The sequence below is a fragment of the Alosa pseudoharengus genome, unplaced genomic scaffold (assembly GCF_046254945.1).
Source record: "Alosa pseudoharengus isolate Yale_2024_CS ecotype anadromous, Long Island Sound unplaced genomic scaffold, YU_APseudo_1.1 YU_APseudo_1.1_scf_13, whole genome shotgun sequence".
Taxonomy (NCBI): Eukaryota; Metazoa; Chordata; class Actinopteri; order Clupeiformes; family Clupeidae; genus Alosa; species Alosa pseudoharengus.
In genome coordinates this window covers 6,587,264-6,611,999 of record NW_027468598.1, presented here as the reverse complement: position 1 = coordinate 6,611,999, position 24,736 = coordinate 6,587,264, and the positions used below count along the sequence as shown (strand labels likewise).

Below are 24,736 nucleotides of genomic sequence, written 5' to 3'. Positions count from 1 at the left end.
GATATAGGCCTATTAACTGACTGCCCGATTCACGTTGGCTGGGGGGCAGGGGGGGCCATCAGACATTTAGTTCCCAAGGGTCTATTAATTGTTAATCCGGCCCTGCCCCCAACGAACGCAACTTTCCACCTCTGAGACCGCTTAAAAGAAGTCGAGAGGACTCCTAACTCACCAAGACCTACTTACTGTAGGCTGCGCAAACCACAGGCCTTTTTTTTTTGGGTAAGCCTGCATTCGAGGCAGGCCTTCTGTTGAAGAATTTTATATAAATCCTGCGCTAACAGTAATCATCCTACCCCCCGCTACCACAGCTGTGGATAGTGTGGCATGCTCACGCGTTATGTCTCCTTCTTGCAAACTAGGCCTATAGCCCAACCATTTACGTCTTTAAAAAATAACAATTTGCCAGATATGCCTTCATATCTTTGGGCTTCATTCAGCATTTTGTTCTTCCACTGGAAATTACTCTTCTACATTTCTGCCTGCTGCATCCTTTCTGTTTGTATTGTTTAGAAAACGTTTGACGTCTTGAGTTAATGCATTAAACATTGTTTGCTGGTAACCCGCCACAAATAGCCTACAGATTCTTGCGTGCGTACATTCTCTATTCTCTCCAAAATGTGCCCGTTTTATAGGCTGGCCAAGTGCGTAATTCTGCGGCATAAAGCAGATGTATTTGTTTATTGTACAGAAAAATAAAAATAACCTGTCAAGCAGTCAATTGACTACACTGCAGTCAAGAAGTAGGGCAAATTAATTTACGAAGCCAAAACGTGGGTCATAGTTGTCTAAGCCTCTATTGCGTAGCCTGTTAAACGTCGCGAGATGGTATTAAATCGGCAACAACATTGTTCTCTGCAGAAGCCTACCCAAGGCTACAGATTAATTCTGAACGGTTATTTATCTACTGGCTCAATTATCACAAGACACTGTTTTGATTTGTGTAGTTGCGTTACCCCCAACACTGACAATAATGTAGACTAGGGATCGACCGATATGTTTTTTTCAGGGCCGATACCCATATCAATTATTAGCAAAACAGGAGGCCGATAACCGATATGTAAAACCGATATGTCAGTTGTCAAAAGGGGGGTAGATAGTAAAGGCGATATGCTGCAAAAATTTCATTCAAAAGCATTTAATTATACAAACTTTTCTTTCTTCATTTGATACACTTTTCTTCATAATTGTCTATAAACTTGCATCACTTGCAAGTGTAAATCCTGTGTATGATGTTAATCCAAGAGCTGAGTGATGGCAATTATTTTCATAGACTAGGCCTACACAATGTGCTATGTGCTTGTTAAGGGACCTGACACAAAGAGGATGCTTTGCCATTGTGTGTGTGAGTGCACGAGAGAGGGAGAGGAAGAGGTGCATGCGTGATGGCAAGTGTTACGGTTGAATAGTTTAACAAAACAGTTTTAAAATAGTTCTTAGGCTATTTAAGCATGCAGTTTGTGTCCATATGTAGGCTAGAAGATACACTTTTGTGAGCCTAAAAGGCACGTTCATAGCCAGCTCATGACGCGATTTAGTTCAGGTCGGATTAAATTACGACTGGCCCTGGGTGCGTGTAGTCTTTTCTGACAGTCTATTTCAAAAAGGAGCAATTAGACTTTTTGACGTTCGCTATTGCATAATTTAGGACTTGTCTACTATGTAGGCCTACTATGTCCGCTGAGGTGTCCCGTTATTCACAATAACGGACGAGGCGGAGGCAAGGAACTCCCGATGCGCAGCACCCAAGTTTGTAGGCTAACTAGTAGTCTAAACAGCATATCAGTAACGTGCATCAAGCGGGAATTCGCTAAATGGAGGAAGTGGGTGCTTTGCTTATTGATCCGGATCAAAGAGACAATAGCTTACAAAGTGGTGTTTTTGTAACTTCAGTGTAGATTATTGTGATTCATTGCAACTTCAGCAATGTAAGGTAGGCTACCTTCCTTACCTTTGAAAAATAGCTCCAAAGGCCTACAGCTGAAGCCCAGTCTACAGTCTGCCTGAGTGAGAAATTTTCTCCATGTTCAGTCTTCGATTCTGATTGGCTGCATTCGTGCTAACTAACAAATCAGACGGTGTAGTGGGCGGTAGGGGTGGGCGATATATATCGTCTGCGATAATATTGTGAATGTTGTTTTAACGATGTGCAAATTGACATTATCGAGTATTTAAATTACTTATGGGGAAAAAACACTCGAAATCACGCACTGAAGATACATTCCCAGGAGGTAGGCTATGCCGGAGAAGTGCAGCAGAGCAAGTGTCACGTGATCACTAGTGGGTCACAACGTTGTCCCACGCAGCCTAATGTTTATTTTGTGCAGCGAGAGTAGCCTACTTGGGATTTTATGCGGCTACTTCTGTTCAAGTAGCATTGATGAGACAGTCACGTTTTTTCCTACACGGTATTATATGGAGAGAAAACATTAGCCTTTGAGTATTTTAAACGTCAGTTGTAAACAAATAACTATTCTCATGTAACTCTTTTGTAAATGGACTGAAGTTCGCTCTAAATATCTACGTTTACCGATTATGCTAACCGTTAGCATCTCTATGGGATTTCTCATATACATTAGCCATAAGCTAACGCATTAGTTTCTATTCTGTAACTTGGAATGCTAGCCTACGTGATTGCTCTAAAACAAAACATAGAAGGAAATAACTGAGATGTAAGCTACTCTGTTGGTCTGCTTTACAGTGAATCCTATGTAAAGGTTTGAAAGGAACTTCAGCTTCAGACTTTCTCTTGGGAAACTGTTAGGCCTATTCACCTATTCATTCTAATATAGCTGGCTAGACCATGTCATTGCCACACACACAAGTGGGGGCAGAATTGGAAATGTGTCAGAGTGACGATGCATTGGTTGATTTGGTTAAATAGTCACAGGTTAGGTTATTGGAAATTATACTTGAATTTCCCCTGGGGATCAATAAAGTATCTATCTATCTATTGGTTATTGTAATGATGCTATTCATAAATAATGAGCTGTAAAGTAACTCAGACTAACAAAAACAATATTTTAAAGGATATCGACTAATTATCGTTATTGTCAAAGTCACAAAAAATATCGAGATATTATTTTTTGTCCATATCGCCCACCCCTAGTGGGCGGGACAATGCTCTTGACCACAGAGTAGCAAATGCAGGGAGTGAGAGACGCTTTATAGACAAAGTAGCGTGTTTCATTCTTTATCCATTTCAATATCGGCTTATCGGTGGAAAAAATGGCCGATACTGATTATTATAAAAATGCTAAATATCGGCCCTAATAATCGGCCAGGCTGATAATTGGTCGACCCCTAATGTAGACAGCAAATTTCGATTTTGATTTTCGTTACCACCGTGTAGTCAAGCCTTAAGCCATACCCAGCCTAAATCAAGGTAATGTTTAATTATGCATGGTTTATTTTGTTATTGAATTCGTAGGCTGGGATTCCTCTCGGCAACAATAATGTTTAATGGTAGCCTCCTGCTTTTTCAGAAGGGGCGGCAGGCAGAGCGATGTACAGTGGCAGAGCGACGCACAGTGGCTGAAAGTGGTACTAAAGCTTCACGCAGCTTCACGCCTCGTAATGTACGACTGAAGTGACTGAAGAGACTGAAAGCGACGCCCACTGTATATCCTGACTGCTGCGTTTGACTGGAAATTAAGTGATTCTCCAGGCCCATGTCTTTTAAGATTCCAAATAACCGCCCGATGTTGAGTTGAGACTCTGATCAAGTCTTGCATGATTTCAAACAATCACAATTCAACAGCAAATCGCCGTCGGCTCATCGAGGTGTCTTGTTCTGGACCTGCTACGACCCCTCGCTAAAAACATAAACGGCTCCCGTTAGGGATGGGCATTGTTAAGAAATTATCGATATCGATATGCTATTGTCGAGTCTGCTTATTGATGCGATTCTTTATCGATATGGTTGGGTATCGTTTCAATTTGAACGACTATTCCGATTTCTTATTTTGATTCCGGTTCCTAACGATTCTCGATTCCGATGTTTTTTAAAGGCAGGGTCAAAAAACGTTTAGGATATTTTAAATGAGACAGCTAACCAACGGTCTTTCTCAGGGTACATTTTCCAAGTGCAAATTTAAAGACTTTTTAAGACCTTTCCAAAACATCTAAATGAAAATTAAGACTATACCACAACAAAAAGATATATATGACTGTTTATGCAAGTTTTTTTTCCTACTAATTTTAACCCCCACCCCATTTTGGATGTCTACAGAAGTTACCAAATATATTTTGGCGAAAGAAAAATAATTGTGTGTGAATTACCTTCACAGCTATAAATGCCCAATTTTAGGGTCTGGGCTGCTTGCTTTTGAAGCTGGCTGTACATATTTGGTTTTGCTTACTGCTGAGGCTGACTGTTCTTCACCTGTGTCTGTAGTAGCCTAGGGCTAATTGCCAAAGACATGTGCACTGGACTGGATTCCCTTCAATATTTTTTTCAAAGTTAGACTAAGCTAAGCTAGACTAAGCTAAGACATGTTTTAATAAGCCTACTTTATATAATTTACTATGTGCATCTATTGTCCAATATGCAGCACAGCAAATTAAAGTTAATCCACTACTTTACATTTTGCATACCAGTTGTATCTAAACCAACCAAAGCTTGACTGAAACATTGTAAAACCATTGACTTGTTTTAAATTAATTAAGAGACAGGTCCTCCTCGCATGATCCTGCTGATAACTGCTGGTTTCATCTCAAGCACACATGTATTATGAAAATACGTTTTTTTTATTTTTATGTAGCAGTCGCCGACATTAAAAAAATATGCGGTTATATTTCACAACTTTTGCAAAGTAGGCCTAGCCTACTGGGAAACGCTGGCAAGCAAGCTGCTGGCAGATATTACAGGTAGGCTATTATAAGACAGATATTTTCTTCCCTAGGCTAGGCCAGCAACACACGCTGGAAAGATGCAAACAGATCAACTTAACATATACAGTATTTCCTCCTGATTGCGAAGCACTGCACATAATTTGACCAGCAGTCTTCGTGTCCATAGTTTGTGAAACGATGCTGCGTCCGAGCAAAGACTTTAGATGCCAAGAGCAACTCCAAAAAGGAGAACAAATGAGCGTCTGGCTTGAGGCTGTGCCGGACGCCGGACAGGGCTTTTAAAATCCATATGTCCGGCCTAAATTCGAACATAGAGCCAACCTATCGCTAACTGGCTTACCAACTCTCTCTCCCGCTCATTCTACCATAGGCTCCCTCATTCCACGTAGGCTACCTGTCTATCTCTCAGGCCTCAGCTACACCACGAAAACGTCAGGCATATTATTTTGTACATGCCTACCGTTTTCACACCTTTAACCAAACCCGTGAAAAACATCTTCACTCTGCAACCATTACACTATCTCCCGTAGCCTAATAGCCTAGTCACTTTTGCTCACAATTGCGTTTTAAATACAAGAAACTGGATGGAGGCATCACTCGCTCTCTTGCACTCGCTGGCGGTCCCATACGCACATTTAATACCTCTTTCGAAAATTCAGTTGTATTGAAGACTTTTTAAGGATCCGCGGGAACCCTGCTTTCTGAATGAAATAGTCTGACATTCTCCATGAATTTTAATTCTATGAACTATGCGCTTCTTCGTTGGTGTTCAGCCGTTTCTTCTTCCGGTTGGCGAACTGGGAAAAGAGAGTCCCGGTTCCAACCAATTATTCGATACCCAAGCCTACTTATTGATTCCTATATCGATTCCTGTGGAAAATTGCGTTAGAACAGCTCTTGCAGAAGGATGTGGCCATTTGCATACCAACCCAGATAGCAAAGGGGCGTTGAGGGGCGTTGAATCCACGTTTGTTTGAAGCGGCGGAGGTTGATTCAACATGGATTCAACGCCCCTGTGCTATCAGGGAAAGTACATCAAATAGCAAGCCAGTAAACTCAGGGTCTGTTGCATTGCTGTCTGTGCTCACAGAACAAATTTGTTGGCTTTTGGCTGATTAGCTTGCTAGTTGTAGACAAACGCCCTACATTCGAACTCCTCTGTGCTGTACCTTTACAACCCTGGCTCTGTAAACTGGGCAATACAACTACAGCGATGAAGTTCCTTGATGGCAAGGAAATGTGAAAAGAGTTCTTGATAACTTTAGCATCCCCACCATGGTCACAGAACTGGCTCACCGCTCCCTGGCAAATCACTTGGTGCATGCCTGAACTCCTTTTATGACTATGTGATGCAAAATGCTTTTTCTTTCCTTTCTCTTAGGTTGATGTCTTTGGAAGCTGTTCAACTTCTAAACTTGGAATAGGAAGAGTGGATGTGGAAACACTAAAATGACTGACACTTTGGTGTCTTCCTCTTCTCATCGGTCTACACCTTTGAAAAAGTGGACTTGGGCGTTCTAGCCATTTTTTTCTGCTTGCAACATCACTGACTCCTTAATTGAATGAATCTTATTTTGAATCTTCAAAGAAAACATTGATGGAAGAAGAACCTGAAGTTATCTGAAGGGATTTTTTTTTCTCTGTTGTGATTTTTCTTTTGGAGCTGCAAGGTGTAGGACGGCAAATTGCACATATCCTTGTGAACTCTTGTGAGCAAAAGCATATTCCTTTGTTACATCTGTCAGATTGAATTTGCTGTTTGAAGAGGAACTATGAGTACTGCAAGAACAGAGAGCCACGTGATTTTGGGCTTTTCTAATCAGAATGGCCAACTTCGGGCCTCAGGAAAGCCAGCAGGTGGCCCAGGTGGAGGGAGTCCTCAACAACCAGCAAGCCAAGTGAAAGCCTCCAGCACAATCAACAATGGCAGTTCCCAGCCAGCACCAACAAACACAGTCATCAAGTAAATATTTATCTTGATCAAACTCCAAACTTTATTCCTCGTGAAATCATTTGGGTGGTTTTGTTTGTTGTGGGGAAAGAGGGGTTTATGAGGCTGAAAGTTTTGAGCCAAATATGTCGTCTTCTACCATAACATGTTGTAAATGTGCATTCATAATAATGCTTTTTAATGAATGTTTCCCAATCAGACCTGGAGATGACTGGAAGAAAAACTTAAAGGTCCCTCCAAAGGACATGAGAATGAGAACTTCGGTGAGAACATGACCAATTTAAACAAAGAGAATTCTTGATTAGTTAAGTGGAGGACTTAATTGTATAGTGTTCTCTACAGGATGTGACCGCAACAAAGGGGAATGAATTTGAAGATTACTGCTTGAAGCGGGAACTGCTTATGGGGATCTTTGAGATGGGCTGGGAGAAACCTTCCCCTATTCAGGTAGGCACTTAACAAAAGTTCGGCACAGGATTAGGCCATCTTTAAAAATTGTTTATTTGCCATAACCTGACTGACAGTCAAATTGGGTCTGACCCCAAAAAATATTTTGTTTTCAGTCTTTTGTGCAGACTATAACTTTGTCTTGAGATTAAGTGAAACTTGTCATATTATATTTAAAACCATCTTTGTTCGTGTCACATGTAGTGTCATACAAGTAGGATCGAGTGTTAAATAGGTGTAACAGAGGTCGGTTCTCTGCCGCTCACGGGCCTCATCCTGCCACCTCTACACACACCGGCATGGGAGTCGAACGCTCTAACCACAGTACTTAAAGCCCAGGCTTCCAACTCAGCGGTTAGAAGCGTTCTTAAGGTTATCGGTGTGAGGATTTACATGCCCAACTAGCATGCTAGCTCAGTTCGCCTCCATTACATAGGGCTGCAGCTATCGATTCTTTTTGGAATAGAGTATTCTAGCGATTGTTTCATCAATTAATCGAGTAATCGAATTGCGCTATTAAGTGTAATTTATTTATATGCACAACAAATGTCATGCTGAAAACACTAGCCCTAGTCACTTTAAAGTAAATGAATATCTGTTTTATGTAGATCTGTTCATCTGCAGCATTTACCATTACTACCAAATAACTTCCCTTTCAAAAAATAACTGCAGTTTTTACAGTGTATTACTTTAGTATTTTCATGTCCAAAATACTGCATTTCTGCAGTAAAGTACAGTAGGCTACTATGCAGTACAATGGCATTTCCAGTGTCCAGTTTTCAGTGTCCAAAATACTGTATTTCCTGCATAAGAACTGCAAATATGTGTTGCAGTTTTGACACTTGAAGTAATGCAGTTATTTTTTTGTAAGGACTAATAATTATGTCTGGGTATCACGATAGGTGAGGTAGCCCAACACCGTGTGTGTGTGTGTGTGTGAGAGAGAGAGACCCACACAAGATGAGTGTGTGTGACTAGTTGTTCAGTGCAATTTTACATTAATTAGTTCACTACTTAAAGTTTCCGAACTTATCATATCGACTCACAACATCAGGCTACAGCCACTACAAATACCTACGTTCTAACTAGCTAATACATTAAATCAGCTAACATCAGTGTTTACGTTGCCTTGTCGGCTACGCTCGAGCTGGTGTTAACAACTGGATGCGTTCGGCTCAGATGTTAAATCATCGTTGACGTGCTGTTGTGGTACGCCAGTTCTGCTTTGCAGTGGACACGTTGCACCTTGTCTTCTTTCCTAAGTTTGAAATGATCCCAAAACTTTGGATATTCTCTGCCTTTTATGGACGGTTTCTTGGCTCTCTGTCATCGTCCACTTAATTCTGAAAGTGATAACAGTCTGTGAAGCAATAATCCCTGAGCTGAGTAAGCCACATAGGAATAGGAATTAAACGGAGCTCCGATGTAGAGATTTTTCCTCGATCAATTTTTGTAATCGAATTGTTCGAATTACTCGTAATCGTTTCAGCCCTAGTGTTAACAGTGCATTGTACTGTTGCTAGCCAAGTTGCAATTAAAGGTAACATATCAATGCTTTAGTAATTGGACTTCAAGGTGAACGTTATGAACTAAAGAGCAAGGAACCAAAACATCTAATCAGATGGATAGCACCTTTGCACATGTTTGCACATTTTGCACGCTTGTCTGAGAAAAAAAACAAAAAAAACAATATTGATCCAACTTTTTGGACCTATGTGCGAGTCCTTTGGTCCTTTTACCTTGACTGTCGCACCAGAAAAATCTAAAGACTGAAAACAAGGTGTAGCTCAACTCTGCCTTTAAACCCAAAAATACAACTACAGACCTGGCCAGTGCCCAGTAAAGAGTTTGGGTAATGTTTGAGTCCATTTGAACAGAGCAGATCATTGTCTGGAGAATTCACATCAAGTAAGTGGTTATGTTGATGACTTCCCCTCAACACACATGGCTGAGACAAAATTGGACAGCAATGCTTTCTCACCTACACAAATGTAATTCAAATGTGTTATTAACATCAGTCCACTTCTCAGGCTTCAATGACTAGCATACCTGTGAATATTTAAAATGAATGAGCCCTTCTGATCAACTTTACATGTAACATTTTAATTATGTTAAAGCTCTCATCTCAAAATTTTAGCCAGTTTGAAGGTATTTATAGTATGTTGGAGTTTGAGACTGTTGTCATATGTCCTGTTAGGAGGAGAGCATTCCTATTGCTTTGTCAGGGAGGGACATTCTGGCCAGAGCAAAGAACGGCACTGGAAAGAGCGGCGCCTACCTCATCCCCTTACTTGAACGCATTGACCTAAAGAAGGACTGCATACAAGGTGAAATTTTGAACGTGTGATGAAATTATATTGATATTTTCATACTACGCCATGGATGATTTTGAATGGATAAATAATCATTTTCTTTTTTCAGCAATGGTCATCGTTCCTACTCGCGAGCTGGCACTGCAGGTGAGTCAAATCTGCATCCAGGTCAGCAAACACATGGGCGGAGTCAAGGTTATGGCGACTACTGGTGGCACCAACCTTCGTGATGACATCATGCGACTTGATGAGACTGGTACGGTGTGAAGTTACTTGCATTACATGAATCACACATTTATATCACTCACCAACACATGTATTTTCACTCATGATCTTTTCCTTTATAGTACATGTAGTCATTGCCACGCCAGGAAGGATCCTGGATCTCATCAAAAAGGGAGTGGCAAAAGTCAGCCAGGTGCAGATGATCGTTTTGGATGAGGCAAGTTGAATGAATGAAGGAATACACACACTGTTATGGAATGTGTTTTTGAAGAGTTGCACTCAACCTGTATTGCCTACTCATGTTTTGAACAGGCTGATAAGCTTCTGTCACAGGACTTTGTGCTGATGATGGAGGAGACTCTGAGCTTCCTATCCAAGCAAAGACAAATTCTGCTGTATTCCGCTACTTTTCCCATCAGTGTGCAGAAGTTTATGGTACGTTCTGCTAGGGCAGGGGTGGGCAACTAATTTCTCTAAGGGGCCACATGACAAACTGGGACTGTTGAGGAGGGCCAGACCCAAAATACCGAACTCAAATCTGAACTCAATTCTGTCCAATTCTATTCTGTTATTGTATAACATTAAGTAAATCATATGGTTTTGTTTACTACTCGTAAGAACAGATGAAAATGTGAGGGAGACAAAGGAAAAACAGCAATAGGCTATTGCTTCTCGAAAAGACTGATATAAAAAAGTACTACAATATCTATATAATTAGGCTAGGCCATGAAAATGTGAAGGAGTCAGTACAACCATAGGCCTGTGCCACCATTTCATCAACACTCAGCAATATTTCATCATTAAATCATTAAATCATTACCATCATTAAATTAACTCTATGCAGAATTAGACTATGAAAATGTGGAGCAGACAATAGTAGGCTGTGATTAGTTAATCAACATGCACAAAGAAAACTATTTTTTTGCTTTAACTATGTTTTTGCTTTAACTTTATGCACAAAACTGTGATTGGTCAACTCGCCCTGTGTGTTGAGCCGGCTGCTTCAAGCAACCTGTGGGTAGTAGCATCATACTAGTTCGCTAACATAAGCTTTGCAAATAAACTCAGACATATTTTGGTTACAATGACGGGGTTATCCGAATGTAAACTATCTATCTGCCAGTAACGTTTTGAAATTAACACTTCGTATCGCCAACAAACAGCAGGAGTTCGTTCTGACAACCTTTGCGGTGGTGAGCGACGCAGACGTAAGAGACACAAAACTTTGAAAGGTTTACGCCGACTTAAAGGCAACTGCATTGTGTCGATGCAGAAGCATACATTCTATTCACCAGCACATCAGTGAGGGTGTTTACATCGTATGCATCCACGCACAAATGTATGGGCGTACAAATAGCAGTCGCTTTCAAAATAAAAGCAATGATATTGATTGCGTGCATTATCTCTATGCTAGGTTCTTGACTATTGTTCTTTCACGGACCTTACGCGGGCCGGTAAGGGAAAGCCCACGGGCCGGATGTGGCCCGCGGGCCGTATGTTGCCCATGTATGTGCTGGGGGAAAAAATGTCTCAGGTTTCTGAGTAGGGAGCCAAAATTAGTCCAGCATCTACAGCTTCTCGGGCAAAGTAAGGACTGGTTGTTTTGGGGACATGTAGAGAAAAAGAATTTAAGTGATTTTTAACTCCTTTACATATTTGAAGGGGAGATACAAGTCTCTGTGTTTCCAGCTGCTGTTTAATGCATGCTTTAATGGAAATGTACCTTAGGGTCATTCTATGAAACGGGTGCCTTTTCCACTGTAAAACTAAAAAAAATTACATCAAAAGTAAGCTTCTTTTCAGTTTATCTACAGCATTAAAGACATGATCACCCTCCATTTCACATTGAAATAGAATGGATTGAAATATAATAAATGTGAAGAGGTGGTACATTTCATGATAAAACTGCTCTAATTACCCAATAACTGTCAACTTGTTGACTTTACAGACATGCCTTCTATTAGAAATCACATTTGCCAATGATGGTGTTCAAACTTTAATGAAAAACAGTTATTCCCGTTGATTTGGGTGGTTGGATTAAGTTTCACTGGATTAAACCCCTCATAGTAATGAAAAACCAACAAATAAACAATGTAAAAGAATGTCAGAATTTGTGGCATGGATATGATCTGCGTCGTTCACACATTCTACTGTTAAACCAGATGTGTAACCGGTGATTGTGGTTGAGACAATCATGCAGTGAATTCTTTTAACATAAAGTTTTTTTTTTTTTCTTCTAGAATTCCCATCTGCAGAAGCCTTATGAGATTAACCTAATGGAGGAGCTGACACTGAAGGGTGTGACTCAGTATTATGCCTATGTCACTGAAAGGCAGAAAGTACACTGTCTTAATACTTTGTTCTCAAGGGTGAGTTCCTATCATTTTGGTTCCTGACTTTTTTTTTTTGTGTTCAGTTGTAAGTGTGTGGAGTTTGTGAATTCAGAACTCTGTTTTTCACATCTAGTGTTTGAGACCAGTATTACTCATGCATCTTTCTCTCTCTCTCTCTCTCCTCATCCCCTTTAGCTCCAAATTAATCAATCAATAATCTTCTGCAACTCGTCTCAGAGAGTTGAGCTCCTGGCAAAGAAAATTTCTCAACTTGGCTACTCCTGTTTCTACATTCATGCAAAGATGAGACAGGTATGTGGTTGCTGTCTTATATTGTTCTACATCTGTTAAAGGATTTAAAAAAATGGCTACTGGTTAGGGGTGGGCGATATATATCGTCTGCGATAATATCGTGATTGTTGTTTTAACGATGTGCAATTTGACATTATCGAGTATTTAAATTACTTATGGGGAAAAAACACTCGAAATCACGCATTGAAGACTCATACATTCCCAGGAGGTGTATGCGGGAGAAGCCCCTGGCTGCAGCAGAGCAAGCGTCACGTGATCACTAGTGGGTCACAACGTTGTCCCACGCACGCCTAATGTTTATTTTGTGCAGCGAGAGTAGCCTACTTGGGATTTTATGCGGCTACTTTTGTCAAGTATCTGTTCAAGTAGCATTGATGAGACAGTCACGTTTTTTCCTACACGGTATTATATGGAGAGAAAACATTAGCCTTTGGGTATTTTAATAGTCAGTTGTAAACAAAGAACTATTCTCAAGTAACTCTTTTGTAAATGGACTGAAGTTCGCTGTAAATATCTACGTTTACCGATTATGCTAACGTTAGCATGGGATTTCTCATATACATTAGCCATAAGCTAACGCATTAGTTTCTATTCTGTAACTTGGAAAGGTAGCCTCTTGGAAGGCTAGTGCTCTTAAACAAAACATAGAAGGAAATAACTGATATGTACTCTGTTGGTCTGCTTAGTTTTACAGTGAATCCTATGTAAAGGTTTGAAAGGAACTTCAGCCTCAGACTTTCTCTTGGGAAACTGTTAGGCCTATTCAATTTCTCTAATGTAGCTGGCTAGACCATGTCATTGCCACACACCCAAGTGGGGGCAGAATTGGAAATGTGTCATAGAGTGACAATGCATTGGTTTATTTGGTTAAAAAGTCACAGGTTAGGTTATTGGTTATTATTGTAATGATGCTATTCATAAATAATTAGCGGTAAAGTAACTCATTATTGTTATCGTCAAAATCACAAAAAATATAGAGATATTATTTTTTGTCCATATCGCCCACCCCTACTACTGGTCAATATTTAGATATGTACTAAAATTTTAAGTGTTTTGGAGAGGACATCTGACATGTGGATTATGCCAAGCACTTATCCTGATCGTGAAACTACCCTTTTATGTCTTGCAGGAACACCGTAACCGTGTATTCCATGACTTCAGAAATGGTCTCTGCCGGAATCTTGTCTGCACTGGTAAGACCTGCCTCCCTGAAATAAGAATTTGTGCCCATCATCTGTCATTGCAGCAGACAAGACTTTCACCATTGTCACTCTCTGTGTGATGAACCTTTAGTGTCATTTAAGTATGTTTAGTCTTACTTTAGTTCTTGTTTTTAGATCTCTTCACCAGAGGAATTGACATTCAAGCTGTGAATGTGGTGATAAACTTTGACTTTCCCAAGCTTGGAGAGACATACCTTCACCGTATTGGCAGATCTGGTATGCAATCATATTCAAATGTGAACCAGTGAACACCAGTCCTCAATATGATATAAAATTCCTAATATTTATTTTTGTCTATGTATGTGACATCAGGACGCTTTGGACATTTGGGTCTAGCCATCAATCTGATAACCTATGACGATCGCTTCAACCTGAAGGGTATAGAGGAGCAGTTGGGAACTGAGATCAAACCTATCCCCAGCAGCATCGATAAGAGCCTCTATGTGGCTGAGTACCACAGTGAGAGTGGAGAGGCAGTGAAGCCGTAAGAAGAGGTAAAAGGCCCTACTCTTGCATTTTTACACTCCACCCACCTCCATGTCATTATACATTTTTGCATTTGTGATTTAAGCAATATGGCACAAGTCACAGTGGGTTTGGTAAGGATCATATACCAATGGCTGTGGTTCGGCCGTAGGAGCAGGGTCACAGGCAACTTTACCGATCCCATGATGACGAGTGCCATGTTGCTTTTATACAACAGTTTTACTACCAACTAATTGAGCGTAAAGACCTCAAATGTGTTTTCCATTGTTTATTTTGTCGATTTTTGTTAGTTCATTCTCCGTCCCAAAAATAGTTCCAGTCTTGGCCTCTCCTGTTGCCAAGCAAGGCAGCATATCACTTGAGCAAATGTGCTTATGCACACACTTTTTAATTTTTTATTAATAGCCTACTAGTTTGTCTATACGTCAGGCGCCAAATGGCACATTAACCCTATTCCATTTACGCCATTTTCTCACAAGTGTGACATTAAGAAATCCTTCCTCTCTTGTTTTGAATTGATGGAATGTTCACGTTGGAGTGATTAATGGCAGTGAACAGTCCGAGTGGGGATGTCTTGGGATATCCCCACTCTGGAATGCCTCTTATCCAATCAGATATTAATAGGTCAACCAGACCTAACTGTTGTATAATTGAAATCGATGCTTACCACAGGTGTTTTCTAAACATACTTTCTCCCCTCTCCCTCTTGCCTCCAGATCATCTTTCCCATACGCTCCCTTTAATTACCCCAACCCCCACTTTGCTGTGGGGATTTTTGTTTGTTTGTTTTGTGGTCCGCATCATTGTTTTTGTTCTTCCCATGTCTGTTTATTTTATTTTATTTTATTTTATTTTATTTTATTTCAATTGCTCCATAAGAAATCTAAATGCCTGGTGAATGCGGGGAAGGAAATCGCGGCTCTGAATAGGAGGCTGAGCTGGATATCCATTCAGAAGACTCGGACACTTTACTGAGGAGGGAAGTATGGGATAAAGGGACTCGAGCACCTCTCATGCGAGAAGAAATGACAACCAACAGCCCACACCTTATCAGTTATTACAAGCAGCAACAATTTTTCAGTTTCATTTTCTCCTTTTTTAACTAACTGTATCAAGTGCCTTAACAAGCAGCTTTTAAAAATAATCTCATAATGTCCACACCCCCTCATGTACATTGTCTTTTGGGCGTCTTCCAGTTCCCAACACCTACTACGCCCACTTCTAACACCCCAAACATCCCTTGCCATTTTTCTTCATTTAGTTTTTGAATAGATTTAAGCTGAGACTTATTGCTCCATTACAGAGTGGGCACAAGAGAAAAGCCAGAGATATTTGAACACATTCATGCTGTCGTCACTGCATCGGATACAACACTGCAGTGAAAGACATGGCTGTGTATTCTCCCCACTCCTGCTCAGCCATTGTGGGACTGATGTTGCACCCTGAGTTTCCTTAAAGGCTGGTGCTGGCTGTTGATCCATTTGGTGTCGTGGAACATGTACTTCTATAGACTCTACCTTTCCTCCTCGGTCTTCATTGTGCAGACTGAGAGACATGAGCAGATACTCTACAGACTGTCTCCTTTCAACCGTGATTCCTTCCTGATCTGGACAAATCTTTCTTCGGCCCAAGGAGTGACATTCGTAATGGGTGGCTAATCCCCTCACTTTAAGATGTGCCATCTTCACTGCTTATGTGGCACACTGTAAACTTGTAAATACTTTCATTTTTAAGGATTGTTTTAAAATGTGTTTAAAGGCTTGATGATGACTAGGGCATCTCTGAGATTTGGGGTTCTGTCAGCACTGTTTTTTTTTTTTATTATTATATATAGTTATACTGAAACCAAAGTGTTTTCCCAACCCCTCTCTCCTCTGCTAAAGAGCAGCAAATTTGACTAAATTTATTTATTGATTCAAGATTAATTTTGTGGTACAAGAAAGAATGTGGATGCAAGTGGAGGTTTCCTCCCAGATTTATAATTGGTTTACTTGTTGGCACTTTTTTAGTTAAATAGCTTCCCAAGCATCCTTAAAGCAGTGTTGACAGAAACTCTTGATCTTTAGGCTGCTACAAAAAAAAGTAATGCCTTGTACAAACACACTTGCCCGCTTGCCATCTGGTAATACAGATGTGCAAGGTAGGCACACCCTAGTCAAAGTGACTTCTAATCACAACATAAATGGACTTTTGCATCATGTAGTGTAAGTCTTCTGCTGCAGTGCAGCTTAATTGGCAGATTGTAAATTGGTAAATATGATGATGCTGTTACATCGGTCTCCTCACTGCCATATGCACTAAAATGACTTCTGCAAGTGAGTACACACATGAGTACCTAGACTGTTGTGAACTCTCCGCTTAGGGAGGAGGAGGTAAAGGCGAAGAAGAAAATCAGTCTGATATTTAACACTAAAATTGATTGGAGGTTACCGCATTGAGCTTTAAAAAAAAAAAATGAAAGTGGCTCAAATGCAAGTAAAAGGCAATGTGTTCCTAATTTTTGACTGGACTTCAGGGTCCGACTGCACTGATAATTACACAGTGTCGGCTGTCGGCCTAAGCAACTGAGGTGTTAATGGGAAATTTTATTTGGGGTGGGATGTGGGTGGTATTGGCTCATGCAGAGGCCATGGGCAGTAATGACATACAGTTTTTTTTTGTGTGTGGGTGTGTGCAGCAGAGCATCCCCTTTAACGCTAAGCCTGGGAGCTCAGAAAAAAACTGTGGTTGGGATACAGAGTTAAGGGCAAATTTTTTTTTTCTGTTGCATATTTACTTAAAATAACACGCCAACATTTTGAGAAATTAACTTATTTACTATCTACCCAAGAGGCAAAGAAGAAGATGCGTACCCTTCTCTTCTCTGTGCAATAACCCAGTTTGACACTGTTAGCCAAGCTTAGCATAGTTCACTGGATGTGGGTTAGACCAATTAGTCTATAGCTAAAAGGGAGCTGTAGGCTAACTGGTCCCATTTCCAGTGAATTATGCTAGGCTAATGCTGTCAGACTGGGTTATTGCATGCACAGAGAAGAGAAGGGTACGTTTTCTCTTATCGAACTGGGATAGACTGAAAATAAGTTGACTTTCCAAAATGTTGCCGTGTTCTTTTAAGATGATATGGTTGGGGATGGGGAAAGTTTATTTGGGTAAATGGTTATCTTGTTAAAATGATCCCTTGATATTCAGAGCTGCCAAACTTGATGCATGTGTGCAGACAAGCCCTCAGTGGCAATTTCCCAATAACTGTAAGATGCTCATTGTTCCACTGTTAATCATCAAGTGTCATAGATGCTGTTGGTTTCTAACAGGCCATTTTGTGCACACTTAAATATTGAGTAAAACAATTTAAATTCAAACTTTTTGAGAGGAAATTGGATACAATGAGGTCAACCTAATAGGAACTTCCTCCTAGAATTGGGCAATTTGTTATGTGCAGTGGAACTTCAGGCCCCTGTTCTCTCTGCTATAGTGCCCCCCTCAAAACACACAAATCTACCAGTCATGTAATTGACCTTTCGTGGGGTGGGGGGGAAAAAATGGAGATTTGTGTGACTAGATGAGAGAACAAGGGCCAGATCACAGGATGTCTTGGCAGCTACCTGCATTTTTCTTGTCTTGCCTTGAAAGCTGCCAGTTAACACCAAAAAGCATATAATGCATTTATGTTAGCTGGGAGTAGCTAGGCTGCAAGAGTTGAAAGGTAGCTGTGTGTATGTGTGAGTGTATGTGTATGTGTGGAATTGCTTTGCAGAATGAGATAAAGGGCATCTTACCACGCAAGTGACTACATTTATCTCATTCTTCAAAGGTTTTTGTTTGTTTGTTTTTTCGTTTGTTTGTTGAGGGTTTTGGGGGTGGGAGATTGCTGCCCTTATGCATCCATTTCCTACCTCAACTGTGTTTAGGGTGGTGGTTATTCAACCACATAACCCTACTATTCACAGCGGAGTTGAAAGATATGGGTGCATTAGCATGGGGAGGGAAGGAAAGTAGGAAAGACTACTTGGAAATATTTTGTTTTATGAAAGTGAAAAATTCTATGCCCTTTAAGCCAGATTTTGTTTCCCAAATTTCAGATTGATACAACTCCGCAGTATTTACACTGAAAAGCAAAATACTGGGTCATTTGACATTCTTTTTTTCTGCCCTACCAAAACTCAATTGGCAATTTTACAGTGGGCTATTCATATATTTTATGAATCTGTGATAAGTTAAATGCTGTGGTACCATCTGACGTGGCTTCAAGTGACTTGAAAGTTTTTGTTCGGAAATAAAGCTCACTGTAATCCACTCTTGCTGTCTTGCTGTTGATTTGGAAGTGGCCAAACCCCACACCATCTCCAGAAGTTATATATTAACTTATGTAAATGTATTTTCACCTTTAACTTAATCATCCTGGGCTATAAAAGAAGCCTCTAATCTTGTAATCGATAGGTCACATGACTTCATAGGACCAATAGGCCTAACCTACTCGCTTATCGTTGTAGCCTAGATAGGGCTCCAACTGCCCTCTGTGGCACTTGATAACTAGTGTGGAAAAGACCGTCAACTGTTGTGCATGCTTCCGTTTTGCACATAGACATTAGTATGTCGTCTCATAATGTGGACCGAGTGAGCCTAGTATTTTGTATTTTCTTTGCCCAAGCGTATGCGTTGCTGCCACCTCCATGTGACAGGTAAGGTCTACAGAAGTAGCCTACAGCTGACTTGCGGGACTTCTAAAGTTAAAGAAAGCAATAAATTAATGTAGCTTGCATTTAAACATGCTTTGTAAGTAAGACGTGGAAGCGTTTTAAGTCGATTAGGCTATCTAGGTTAGCATACTGTAATTTTATCTGGTGTTTTATCTTATCTTTAGTCTGGTGGTGAAAAGAATATTAGGCTAAGTGATTACATGTGATACAAAAGTACTGTAAAGATTTGTTTAAGTTTTTAATTACTTAAGATCTCTATGCACAAATCAGCCTAATTGCCAGTCCATCTAAAACTGTTGAAATATCCGTTGACCATAGAAAGAATGACTAACGGGCTCTGCCACCACCGAGAAAAAGTTTCACTTTCGATTTCTGCCGACTGAGCGGCTGTTTTTTAGCCCTTTAGAGCAGTGTTTCGGCAACCCTCCGGTTACAAGTCCGAAGTGCAGTAGGCCACGGCTGCCCAGACTTGGAGGTTGATAGAGGTTCAAAGGTTCTGTGTCGTTTTATTGTCTGGATAGACGTTGCCGTTTATTGCTGTTTGTTGGACATTCTCCCCCAGAAAGTCCCGTTTATTGGTAATGAATAAAACTTTGTTCCGTCAAGGAATGGTCATTAGATTATCAGATTTGTTATTGCTAAATAAATCAGAAAAAAGGAGTGTCCTCAGTCCAATTTTATCTTCATCTTCTATAGTTTGTGATAAACTGTTGTTTTTAGTCCTTGGGCCAAAGACCCAAAATATAGCATACTGGTGCCATCTGGGTGGGCAAATTCTAGTTGTGATTTTTTTTATACCTACACATCCCTAGTTTATGTTTTGATATGATAGACCTCTGAGATTGGTAGCTTTTTAGTGGTTATCACCTAATGAAGTAAACCACCCTCTAATATAAATCGCATTTTAGACGCCTGGTGCATATCCTTGTTGAAGCCAGGGTTAAGACACTTGTCAGTGTTGTATAATATTGTGTTTGGTATCACCTTGAAGAGTACATCCTAAGCTTTCATTTAAGCACATTGGTGAAGCAAACAAACACAGAGGTCACTGGAGCTCTTTGAACCATCAAAAACACAAAAATTTCCACAATTTCCGCCTAAACTATACACTTTCTTTATGCCCTGTGGCATCAGAGAATATTACAGATACAAAAGACAGAAACTGAAATACTCTCTGGACTCCAAGGATTCTGGAAATGTATGCTTTACCCATACTACTTCATTGTTGGATGTGATTTCAGGACTAAACTAAGAAGGATGACTTTGGCCAAAATTCCGCTCATGGAACTTCATTGGTTTGTTAGGTAGATGTGTAATTGTGTTTCTATCGTCATGCCAAGTGTAAATACATGAGTGTAAATGTAACATTTTGGCTACAGCTACATCAGGCACCCATATGTAATCTAGCTAAGTGTATAAGTTTAAATGGTAAGTAAGGTCATACGTTTATAACCATGTTAGGGAGTATACTCCAGCAGCATCTTGCACAAAATAGTCCTGTGAGAATTTTGGTATGAAAGCAAGCCACTATGCTAGATGCCTCAAGGGGACCCTGATGGTTCATAAAAAGCATGGTGGCACTCTGGGAAATGGTGCGGTCAAATAGTTTTGACATATTTAGTGCTTTCGAACTGACATTTGCGCGACACTTTAAAATCTATGTTGTCATTCTGTAGGCCTATACACTAAATTATGCTCCAACAGGGTTATGTTTGGTATCAAACTGACTGGTATAAGACCTCCTGCATCACTAGCATGTTTGGCAATATATCAACTACTTCTTGAGCGAATAGCCAACAATTGATTTTTTTTTAACCAAGTTTGATATGCGTTTTCGCTATCCGCAGATCACTAAAGTTTGTTTTTATTACAATTCTGACAACATAGTGATAATATCACAACTTTTCTGTGCTATTGCTGGTTAATTTGATATCAAAAGCTTATGATTTGCTTGATAAACACTATTATATTCTACAAAATGTAACCCTACCCCCTAATTTCTAAAATATGTCAACATTTTTATCTATCCTTTGTCAATGTTCATATATAATTTACCTAAACGTTTCAATGAACACTTGAAGCATGGACATGCAATGATTAAGTGAGGTGTTCCATGTACTTTAATGAAAGCAGCATATGTGATTTGGACCTTGGACCTTTGGATCAATGACAACCACAGTTCCTCAGGTTTGCCTTTCGAGGTGTGGGCTACGAGCCCTCCCATTTGGCCTTGCGCTCAGCCCTCACGTCTTTGTCAACGAAGAGGCTATCGCCCCACTCCTGGAAAAGGGTTTACGTCTGACTACTTTTATCGACGACTGGCTGGTGGCCGCGGACTCGTGTCAGGAAGCACAGCAACATACGGCTCTCCTAACGAAGGACCTAATGTTACTGGGTTTCAGAATAAATTGGGAGAAAATCCTTCTGCTCCCATGTCAAATCACCACCTTTATAGGGCTGTCTCTAAACTCTGTCTCATTCAGAGTGCGCCTGGGGAGCCACTGTGAAATTCAGGGTCTGCCTCAGACTCCAGGGTCTCATGCTGTCAGCCTTGGTAGTCATGCCACTTGGCCGCTTATACATGTGAGCATCTCTGGGATTGCACCCCTCGCGTCATGGCCACGTTGCAATCTCAGCAGCCTGCTGCGCTGTGGACCTAGAAACGCCCACTCTTCCTCACAGAGGGAACCCCGATGGACGCTGTCCTACACAGGATAGTGGTGACAACGGATGCCTTGTTAAGCGGCTGGGGAACTACTCCCAAGGACAGGTCGATAAATGGGCTGTGGGATGCACACATGCAATCTTTGCACATATACTGTTTAGAACTTATGGCAGTGTGGCTCACACTCAGACGTTTTCTGCCTGTGAGAGGGCATCATGTCCTGGTCAGAACAGACAACACCATCATGTCCTGGTCAGAACAGTCAACACCACGATGGTGGCTTATTTCAACAAGCAAGGGGGACCGAGGTCTCTTCATATGCACACGTTGGCACACAAACTGATTTTATGGAGCAGCACGCGGCTCCTGTCGCTGAAAGCCACACACGTCCCTGGTCTATTGAATTTGGGTGCGGATTTATTATCCAGGGGCAATCCATGCTTTAGAGACTGGAAACTCCACAGCGATGTGGTGGCTCACATCTGGCTGCGAACCGGTCGGGCGAAAGTGGACTTATTCGCCTCTGGGGAGAATGTGCAATATCCAATGTTTTTCTCCCGTTAGGTATAAATGCGTTGGCACACCAGTGGGCACGCGTCCTGCTCTATGCCTTCCCACCATTGGAACTGATCACTCCAACACCTATCAGGGTACGGTAACGGGGCCTCTTACTCATCCTCATAGCCCTGCGCTGGCCAGGGAAACCCCGTTACTCCACTCCCAAACGTGGCGACTGTCTCTCCGCAGGGAGCTGCTGTCTCACCCTACCTTCGAGTCATTACAGCAGTTGGGTCTTAAAGTGCTCTCAATTAAGACAGTATTGTTGGTGGCCTTATCTACGGCTAAACGCGATATTCACGCCTTATCCGTGAATCCAGTCTGTATGCAATTTTTCCCGGGTGACCCAAGTGTTGTATTAAACCCAACCCAGCGTTTACTCCGATTAAACTTTCCCCATAGAGAAAGTATGCTTGGCAGTGTGTTGGACAAACCCCGACAACGTTTGTCAGGTTTTACAGACATGATGTCACAGCCCCAACTTTGGCACATTCAGTGTTAGGCACTGGGACATAAGGGAACAGGGCACACTGATTCATTGATGGGGATTGCAAGCCTAGTATTGCAAGCAGGCCCAGGGTGGGTAATCAGGAAAATTCCTGGTGGGCCGCTTCACTTTTGTAACCTGACTCCGCCAGATGGATTTGCTCCGCATATCCATCTGGGAACTTTTCATTGAAGAACTTTTGGGAAGGGGCGGACATACTGGTTAGCTGATTGGATAAACCATCTGTCTATCACCACCTTTGTTGGTTATCGACGGGCCAAATCAACCAATTAGATGAACAAAGTATTCTTCTAATGCCGTTTAACATACAATTAAGTTAGGTAACGTGACAAACGTTAAGATGTTTTAACTTACCATTTATGAACCTAATCAACGACAATTCCCATCAAGTTTTCACGGTAGGCCCTACACTTCTGAAGATAGCATATTCCTCCATTATGAACTGGAATCAGCCGTGGAGGATGTCCGTGTCGTTCATTCCTCCCAGCTGCATGGCTGAGACTCATAGCTTCACAGTTTACCCAGGAATACTTTCTAATTTGAATAAAACTTGCGCGATAGCTATGCTCATCTCTGTGGATGCCGTCATGTTGTTCGTTGCGTCACACCTCAACCCGCCTCAAAGCCAACGCTGATTGGACGTTCGTTTGGTGAACTGCTCCAAATTTTCTTTAACGGAAAGTATCCAGACTGATCTGCGAGTGAAACCCTGAAGCTCGCGAGATCAGGATGGTCTCACGAGGCTATCACTTTTGGGCCGGTCAAGGAAAAACATATTGACATTTGTCACGTTAGTCTATCTTCTCTTAAAGTAGGCTACTCACGTTCTGCAATCTATGCCTGACACCGCAGCCTCTGCATGGGTTGTAGCCTACCATGTGAGGGAGTTCTCCCCTCCCAAAAAGAGTTGGTTGGGTCCATATAGCCCGTCTTTTCCAAAAGGTTTTCTCAGAGAGGCCTGGCCTACCGATAGCCGGGCCGGCCTTACTGTAGCAATAAGCGTCAGGGAAGATGGATGGTATAAAGAGGCCAGGAGGGACTGAAAAGGCCAGGTAAAAAAAAGAAAGGAATGCATTGGAGGAGGATGTTACGGAGCCCTCTGGGTGACATGGGGGAAAAAAACATGGGTTAAAAAAAAAAAAAAAAAGTAATGGGGAAAAAAAAAGATGCACTTTTGCGGGATCTCATTGCGGGATCTCGCAAAGTTTTGCGAGATCCCGCAAAAGTTTTGCGAGATCCCTCAAAACTTTTTTTCTACTTTTGGAACTTGCTGGGCTTCCTACTTGACCCCAATAGGCCCACAAACCACTACCGCAATCGTATCATGATACTATGATTGCTCTATCACTGTTGCGTGTTGTGGGTTTTCTGGACACATTACATAGGCCTATGACACGAGAGGGAGAGGGAGACACCTGCGTGCAGACACGCACACACAGCAGGCTACAATAAATTACCTAACAGACAGCAGCCTAATTTCGAGGTATCACTAATACCTATTAAATAAATGTAACTGAACAGAACACAGAACTGTAAGCTCAAATTCAAAAACGTTTGAAGTCTACCCAAACATATGCAAAGGGAATATATATAAATTGTGTTGCATATAGCCAGCTTAATTAATGTCAATTTAAAGATTATGATTAGCAGTTTCTATGCATTTTTCCATTGATAGTTACAGGAAGCCACGTTGTTGTTTAAACTATTGTTGCTTCTAGCCCACGTTACCTCCAGTTTCACTTGCAGCAGGGACACACACATTGCATGAGCGATCATAAGCGTTCTATCTCCGATGTAGAACTCAAATGTGTCTTGACGCCGCCGTTTGTAAGATCAGATCAAATAAGACGTTCTAAATGGAACGCGATGTAATTAAGCTGTTCCTTTCCAAGCGTCTTGGAGACGTACTGTATGTGTGCTGACTGGGCTATGTCTACATAGTTGATGACACCAAATGAATAAGTATGCTGCAAATGAGCAGACGTGTGAAGCACCGGACATAACTTAATTTCGCGGCTACGTGGAGCAGTAGTAGGTTAATTGTTGAGGAGGCCCATAGTTTGAGAAAAGCTGCAGATCATAGGCAGAGAAAGCATAATGCTCTGAGAACAGTAGCCAAAGGTTTTCCTGCAGAAACAGGTGCCTTGGTGCACGCACCCCGCTTT

At 41.3% G+C, this 24,736-nt stretch overlaps 2 protein-coding genes across 3 annotated transcripts in view; both read left to right on the top strand.

Moving 5' to 3' along the window:
- ddx6 (DEAD (Asp-Glu-Ala-Asp) box helicase 6) overlaps positions 1–18,436 on the top strand; it is a 51,708-nt gene extending 33,272 nt beyond the window's left edge. For both annotated transcript variants that reach the window (XM_076281934.1, XM_076281935.1), the window contains exons 2-14: positions 6,236–6,817; positions 7,005–7,068; positions 7,148–7,252; positions 9,450–9,579; positions 9,674–9,820; positions 9,912–10,006; positions 10,102–10,224; positions 12,030–12,158; positions 12,318–12,434; positions 13,564–13,627; positions 13,772–13,873; positions 13,970–14,151; positions 14,860–18,436. In XM_076281934.1, the coding sequence (XP_076138049.1) occupies positions 6,627–6,817; positions 7,005–7,068; positions 7,148–7,252; positions 9,450–9,579; positions 9,674–9,820; positions 9,912–10,006; positions 10,102–10,224; positions 12,030–12,158; positions 12,318–12,434; positions 13,564–13,627; positions 13,772–13,873; positions 13,970–14,145 (1,443 nt within the window). In that variant the 5' untranslated portion in view covers positions 6,236–6,626 and the 3' untranslated portion in view covers positions 14,146–14,151; positions 14,860–18,436. The remainder of the gene's footprint in view (positions 1–6,235; positions 6,818–7,004; positions 7,069–7,147; positions 7,253–9,449; positions 9,580–9,673; positions 9,821–9,911; positions 10,007–10,101; positions 10,225–12,029; positions 12,159–12,317; positions 12,435–13,563; positions 13,628–13,771; positions 13,874–13,969; positions 14,152–14,859) is intronic.
- A 277-nt stretch (positions 18,437–18,713) lies between these two features.
- Positions 18,714–24,736, top strand: part of treh (trehalase (brush-border membrane glycoprotein)) — a 47,145-nt gene continuing 41,122 nt past the window's right edge. The window contains exon 1 of the mRNA XM_076281933.1: positions 18,714–18,822. Coding sequence (XP_076138048.1) covers positions 18,734–18,822 — 89 coding nt within the window. The 5' untranslated portion in view covers positions 18,714–18,733. The remainder of the gene's footprint in view (positions 18,823–24,736) is intronic.